Source organism: Megalobrama amblycephala, linkage group LG5 (assembly GCF_018812025.1).
Source record: "Megalobrama amblycephala isolate DHTTF-2021 linkage group LG5, ASM1881202v1, whole genome shotgun sequence".
Taxonomy (NCBI): domain Eukaryota; kingdom Metazoa; phylum Chordata; class Actinopteri; order Cypriniformes; family Xenocyprididae; genus Megalobrama; species Megalobrama amblycephala.
Window position 1 is genome coordinate 22,645,072 of NC_063048.1, and position 8,018 is coordinate 22,653,089.

Genomic DNA, 8,018 nt, shown 5'->3' on the forward strand with positions numbered 1-8,018 from the left:
GTAATTAATGCATACTAGTAAAGTTCTGTTCCTCATCACAGCAGTGGGTAAAAGTAAAAGACTTGGGTCAAGTTCAAGTTTGTCCTGAGCCATTTCTTTCAGCCTTATACTAAAAAAAGATGGAAGAGAAGGAAAAAAAAAAGACTTGCAGCTTTTTGCTGAAGGACAAACACTTTATGCTTACAACAGTTCTTCAATTATTGGCACAAAGTTCAGGTTTATACAGTTTGACTGGTGAACTTTAGCCTTTCCTTTATCACTAGCACTGGATTTACTTTTTCACTGGGTTTGAATATTTACGAGGAATCCAATCTTTTGAACGAACTGACTAAAATTCTTTCACATCCTATAATAAGTATAAGTGCAGGCCAAAGCTTAGATACTTTCTCGTAATTGCGGTTTTCTTTCTGGTGTTCTTGTTAATGTCAAACAACATTTTTATGATCTCATATGAATAGAAGGTTTTTATTGGACTATACTGAGCTCTGAAACGCACTGCCAATTTCATGTCTTCGGAAAAGAGGATGTTTTTTAGAGATTTTTATCATGTCAGAAAAACATCATACTGGTAAGCAGATAATATTCAGATTTTTTGTTCCAGTTAATGACGGAATGATTAAAAGTGTTTTTCAAGGCCGCTAAACAAAGACAAACATCATAGATCACCTTTCTTTTGGTTTGTTTTTTAGTATTTGTGCCTGCCAGCTCAAAAAGAAACCCTCGTAATTCTGTTTAGTTGTGTCAGTATGTCTGATATTATTCTGTATCTAAATTGACCGCTGATGAAAAGCGGCAGACGCGTGTTCATCTACATAAATGCTGTTTATCATAAGTGCATCTGCATATTCTATAACTGAAGTAACATTCACGCAATGAATGTGTGTTGATCTGTGTTTTAATCTGACAGAGAAGGACATCAAACAGCAAGCTGTGGATGAGATGATGCAGCGAATCAAAAACGGAGTTCAACTCCGACGTGTTACCCAGACAACCGACAGAGCCAGACCTGGACCGGTACGTTTCATAAAAACTCAAACAAAACACTCACAGCCTGAATACAACTTGCCACACAAATTCTCCACTTTAACTGTACTTGACTTTATGTTCTGTACAGATAAATATTGCAATTAAATTAAATTACTTATGATTGGGGACCAATTGATCAAATTACTCCCAATTAATTGTTTGAGGTCAATTCATTTTTTTTTTTTTTAAAGAAATTAATTCTTTATTTAGCAAGGATGCTTTAAATTGACCAAAAGTGACAGTAAATACTTGTTACAAAGAATTACAAGAGTTACAAGTTCATCAAATAATCCTGAAAAAAAAAAAAAAAACTGAATCATGGTTTCCACAAAAATATTAAGAAGCACAACTTTTTTCAACATTGATAACTATAAAAGTTTCTTAAGCAACAACTCAGCATATTAATGATTTCTTAAGGATCATGTGACACTGAAGACTGCTGATGAAAATCAGCTTTGCCATCACAGGAATAAATTGTAATATTTCACAATATTACTGTTTTTACTGTATTTTTGCTCAAATAATGCAGCCTTGTGAGTAGGCCATATAACAGTTTATTATTATTATTATTATTATTATTATTAATAAAAACATTTACATTTTAAAAATAATAACACCCATTTACATAGTCTTTGATTTCATGACATGCTGCTTAATTATTTTTCTGATGGGTTTCCCTGCAGAAAGAACAGACACCGTCAAATTCTGCTATACAGGAACTTCAGGGAATCCTGGTCAGGATTGCTTTATTTATTTTTATTTAATATATAAATTATTATTATCATCACTTAAAAATGTATAGATTTTTATATGGACGTAAATATGTTTTTAATTAAAAAAAAAACAAATAATGTAACAAAAATATTGCAATGGAATTGAAAACTAGCTGTTAGCATTGTAATGGAATCTTTCTGTTTAGACCTCCGTCAAGCGCCCTCCTCCCTCCTCCTCGCCTGGGACACGCCCTCCATCACCATCACCGAAGTCGGAGCTAGAGAAAGCCCTGCACAGACGGAGGGAAGCATTGAAGGCTGCAAAGAATAACAGTCAGTCAAAAACACACACACATTTCACCACATTTTCTTGAGTCAGATCATCCGTTTAACTTTTCAACCCTTCCCCTCCAGCAAATCCCATTAGTGTTCTGGATCTGACGCAGATTGAGCAAAGCCAGCCAGAACCAGGCCAGCACACAAGGGAACAGGACACACCGCAACACACACCAACCACAGTATGCACTGACCTACTCAAGCCCTCATAGGAGCTCATAGGTTGTGAGTATCTGCTCTTTTATGCAGAGCCATACAATAAAACACACACAAAATATGTCTTCTTGCACCAGCATAATTCATCCAAACTAACCAAACACGTGCGACTACAAAGTTTAAATGCCTTGAGTTACATACTATTTTTAAAATACTTGCAGAAGTTCTGCCGTAATGTGACTTGACAGCGGCAAGAAAATGTGTGTGCTGTTTTTTTGTTTTTTTTTGTTAGTTTTGGGTCACACCATTTAATCCCAATTGTTCAGTTAATTTTTCTTTTTTGCTTGGTTCAAAAATAGTTTCTATATTCAATTTCCATATCTTCCAAATGCATAACAGAAAATATTTTATATACTGTATGATTCAGCATATTAACATACATTGTCATTAAAAAAATGTTTTTTTGAAAAAAAAAAATACTTGATCACTAATTGATCAAAAGTGACAGTAAAGACTTTTACATTGTAAAAAAAAAAAAAAAAAAAAGTGTCTTTCGCATAAATGTTCTACTCAAAGTATCAAAGTTTCCACAAAAATATTAAAGGCGCTCTAAGCGATTTGACGTGTTTTTAGGCCTAATTTTTTTTTTTGTCACATACCGCAAACATCTCCTCACTATGCGCTAGCTGCCTGTCCCCTGAACACACTGTAAAAAAACGCGGTCTCTGTAGTCGCCACAAGCTCCGAAAACTGCAATAAAAACAAACTGGTGCAGCCTGGACCACTTAACATAATAAACATGCTCCAGCCAATAACCGACAAGCAGCATCAATACGCAAGCTACTTACATTTTAAATGCGCGTTCATGACTGTTTCAGGAAGCACGGAGGGGAGGGCCAGGAGGAGTAGGAGGGAGGGTCTAGCTAGCCTCTGTTTTGTTTGACAACACTTCGAACGTCAACAGGAAGTTACTCCGCTCAGAATCGCTTAGAGCGCCTTTAAGCAGCACAGCTGTTTTTAATGTTGATAATAACATGTTTTTTAACACCAAAACAGCATATTAGAATGATTTCTGAAGGATCATGTGACACTGAAGACTGAATAACGGCTACTGAAAATTCAGTTTTGAAATCACAGAAATAAATTACATTTTAACCCTCCACTGCACACATTATGATAAATCTATAGAAAAAAATATTTGACTCTTTTTCTTTTCTTAGAATGGCTTAACTTGAAGTGCTGTAAAAAAAAACAAAAAAAAAAACTGGAAAAACATATTATTTTAAGGTACTTTATGAAATGTTGCCATGTGGCAACAACATACAATAGTGGAAATAACTTGGAATAAGTGTAAGTGTACATAGTTAATATTTTTCCTCAGAAATGTTGTTTGTATTGAATCAACTGGTGATATTATAAGCTTTAGCAGTAAATATAAACAACACCTTATACTTATTTTCCAACATATTGTGCTTTTATTTATTCCATTCTCCTTTGCTGAATAATGCTTTATATTCTTTGAATTTCATTACGTTTTTTGTGAATATTATTTAAATTGCAAATGTAGACAGTTAAAAACAAATCTAATACTGTTCATCATGTATCATAAAACATTGACATAAAACCAAAAACATTGCAGTTCATAAAAATTCAACATTACGCAATCTTATGAGAGGAAGATTATGAACATGAACCCCCCCATAATCCTTGAAACTTCACCTTTTTTCTGTACGAAACTTCAAAAAGCATTTTTTTTAAGAGGTGAGGCACATGTACACATCACATTTGGTGCACTTCACCCTAACAATACACTTACATCCACTTGCACCTGCCTTTTTGAGACACCATGGTAGGCCAGTGGTTGGTCTGGGCCAGTAGTACTGGCTGTGGTGGCAGGTCTCTGATGTTGATTTAATCCATAATACAAATGCCATGGCAGTCCTTAACATATGACTAATCAACATTATATCACTAGCATTAATGTTGTTATTGTTACAGCTTAACAGACTGCAGCTGACCTTTGCTAGCTAGCTAACCTATTATAATAATGTCATTTCTTTATTGCACAGTGTTGCCATATGGCAACACAGACATTTTATCTATTTACCAAAAACTAATTTCATAACTTTTTTGAGTGGTGAATGTCATCATAACTTACCTGAGATGATGTTAACAATTTTTTTTTGTGAATGTGACATGACTGGGTCCTTGTTTGTTACTGACGTTTTAGTTTGCTTTCAGCAACTACCGACAAGAGACTGCAGTCTGTCAGAAAATTGCATGTCATATGACTTAACCAAAGCACATCATTAGCTAAATTAAGGTCTTCTCTTGCCAACAAAAAAAAAAAACGAGAATGTTCTCTTAAAGAGACAGTGGTAAGGAAATGAGCACAAAGAGTTTTTGCCATATGGCAACACTATGCGGTAGAGGGTTAAATATATTAAACAGAAAACAATTATTTTAAATTGTAATAATATTTTAGATTATTACTGTACTTTTGATCAAATAAATGCAGCCTTGGTGAGCATAAGAGACTTCTTACAAAAACATTTTTAAAAATCTTACCGACCCCAAACTTTTGAACATTTCACTTGTACAAGAGGTTGCTTGAAATTCGCAAGAGATCTCAGATATTATTATAGTAATCTCAACAATGTTGTTTAGCAAATTTGAGCACAGTTTGAGACAAAGTCTGGGATTTCAGAATAGCTCAAATATTCTTCACATATCTAATTATCTAAACTGTCTCATCCATAATCGTTTTTTATCTTTATACTATTCCTGCATGTCAACAATTTGAGTCTGTTTTAGTTTTTTCTGGCTAACTTCAGAAGACACAAAGTTGATACTTAAAGCTGATAAATATATCCTCCTAAGCTGTGAAAGAGCAACCCCTGGGCAATAACTTCTGTTTGTAAGAAGAAACATTAGTTGAAGTATTAGCTTGAGTACATGTACAAATCTTTTAGTGGTGTAATGTTTGAATATTTTCTTCGCTTTGATGAACTTTGAATGTCTGAATGGTTTTAATAGCAGTGAAACGAAATCCCCTCGGTCCCACAGTCTTATACATTGGCTGGACCATCCTCTCTGAACAAAGTCATTGACACATGCTTTGTTTATGTGAGAAGCATTTCTAGAGGGGCGTTGGTGACTAGCCTTGAACATGTGCCAGCCTAGTGTGTTTTCAAATGGCTTTGGCTAGACTAGTATTAACCTTGTAATGTCCCGCTCTGTAATTACAAGCCACTAGTGTGAACTTATCCCCCTTTAAAAGTCTTTTTACTGTTTCATGAACCTGGATATTTTTTTCATTCAGTATTGGTCTTTCTCTCACAGAAATTGGTGTTTTTGCCAACAATAGAGAAGAGAAACAATTTTGGGTCATCAATCACACAACTATTATTCTGGAGACAAATTTTTAAAATAACAGACAATAAATTGATGCTATTTATACATCTATTGACTGAGCTGTAATGAAATGTGTTATTCTTTTTCAAATTGTTCACATGCCAACATGACAATAAAGCGCTATTGAATGGTATATATAAAGCAGTTTAAATGGGTGGCTTAAGTGTCTGAAGCTTTCTGAAAGCGCCTATAGCCATGGGCCTGAGGAGGTTTCATTTATGGCAACCCTGAAGAGACATTGTGAGAGGTGGCTGATCTTTGTGACATTAAATTCTTCATTAAGGAGGTAAGACTTTCGTAAGGTGTTGTTATACAGAAAAATACTTTGGTTTAGTTAGAAATGAACCCCTTTTCTGGAGCTAAACACATGCCTGCCTCCAGGAAAGACAACATAAGATTCTTCTTTTGAAACGTCAATGGAAGGAGCAAATTTTTAAAGATTCATATTTTTTTTTTCAGTCTGAAGTTCAAAATGTTCATGCAGTCAAATTATGATTTCTAAGTGGTTGCACATTCCATTAAGTAGGGCTGAAGTGCAATATAAAAAAACTCATTTAAAAAAAAAAAAATAGTATAACATGAAAGCTACTAGAAAAAAGTATTGGATGATGCCGTTTTAATGCCCTTCAAAACTTTAGATGTCTATAGAATTATATACGCTATAATTCAAAAGTTTTTGAAAGGAGTCTTTAAAGCTCACCAAGGCTTAATTTTTTTTTTTTTTTGAGCAAAAATACAGTAAAAACAGTAATATTGTGATCCTTCACAAGTTATTCTAGAATGCTGATCAATGTTGAAAACATTTTTGTGAACACTAATACATTTTTTTTTTTTCAGGATTCTTTGATAAATAGAAAGTTCAAAAGAACAGCATTATTTTTATTAATTTCATTAATTTATGAAATTAAAATCTTTTGTAACAAATGTCTTGACTGTCTTATTTTGATCAATTTAATGCAGACTTACTCATAATAACTATTAATTTCTTTAAAAACAAATCTTACTGATGGTATTGTGTGTGTAAAACTAATCAAAACAAATAAATTTAAAGTGAATAAGGTCTTTCAGACCTTGATGGGATCTAAAGGTCTTTTTGATTGTCTTACAAGGCTGGAAAATCTTTCAGGATGGGTTTAAAGCATCTCCTGTTGACTTGAGGTCAGTGATTAAATGTTTGCTCGGTCCATTCACTGGCATTTTAGATAAACAACTTCTATGTTTCACATTGTCTGCTGTGAATTTGATCCTTGAAATGTTGTATCTTTCCCCATCCACTCCACAGAGAAGCATTTTATTCTGTCCTAAACGCACACTAGATCAAATTTATACAATGGTGTGACGTTTGTCATGCCTCGTTACACAACAGGATTTCATTTCCTCCGGTGAGCTGCAGCTGCTGTGATGTTGTTGTGCAGTGAAACAAGAGATGTGTGTGTCTGTGCTAAGGCTCAGTGACGCCTTTCCACTGCTTTCACACACTTAGGCACAATTTCCAGTGCGGCTTAGAGCTCTTCATGGGGTTAAATCTTCCCGGACACAAGATGAAACTTTATTCCCTGCTCACTCTCTCTTTCTCCCCTTTTCACTCTGTTCCTCACCTGACCCTGGTCTGCAACAGAGAATAACACACACTGTACACTCTATTTCAGGGCTGTGTTTGAGAAGTGTTTTATTTCATTGTGAATTGAAGAGCTTTGTGGAATTTTTGCAGTTTCAAGTCTAAGGAAAGCCATGAGGTGGTTTGTAATGCCACATATTGTGAATCTGGTAAAGAACAATGTTAAATGTTGGTTAATCTACTGTTGTTCACGAAAAACAATATATACTGTTATTGTTATATATAGATATTTCAAGAGTTTAGGTTTAAAAGTCTTTTGTAAAGGCTAAGATATATTTTGTATGCATTTTTTCTAATAACTCCATTGTACACCTTTATTTATGAAGTATTTGTTGGTGTGTTGCCTTCATATCTAATACATGTTAATGTTCCAGAACAAGTCTTTTTGGAAATGTTTACTGTGACTACTGTGACATTAAAATATATCAAAAATTTTGGGTGGGCTTTATTTAAATTATGTTTGGGTTTTTTTTTTTTTTTTCAAAATTTAAGTGACATCTTATGATTGGCTGAAATGACAAATTCTAGTGTTTTTAAATGATTTTTGGAAATTTTAAACTGAAATTTTGTCACTGTTTTAGTATGCAGTCAGTCACATTTGGTAATAATTGTAACCAAGTTTTATTGTTTTGTTTTCCTTCATATTTAAAATATCTAACAATTATAAAATCTAGTCTTCATATTTTAATTATTTAATCAAACTTGTAGGGTTGTACAAAAACAAATACTACTGTATCTGCCACTACTGTGTGTGT

At 33.8% G+C, this 8,018-nt stretch overlaps 1 protein-coding gene across 1 annotated transcript in view; it reads left to right on the plus strand.

The window, feature by feature from the left end:
* shtn1 (shootin 1) overlaps positions 1-7,697 on the plus strand; it is a 32,734-nt gene extending 25,037 nt beyond the window's left edge. The window contains 5 exon segments of the mRNA XM_048191282.1: positions 908-1,014; positions 1,710-1,760; positions 1,946-2,072; positions 2,154-2,300; positions 6,755-7,697. Coding sequence (XP_048047239.1) covers positions 908-1,014; positions 1,710-1,760; positions 1,946-2,072; positions 2,154-2,287 — 419 coding nt within the window. The 3' untranslated portion in view covers positions 2,288-2,300; positions 6,755-7,697.
* The last annotated feature ends 321 nt before the right edge of the window (positions 7,698-8,018 follow it).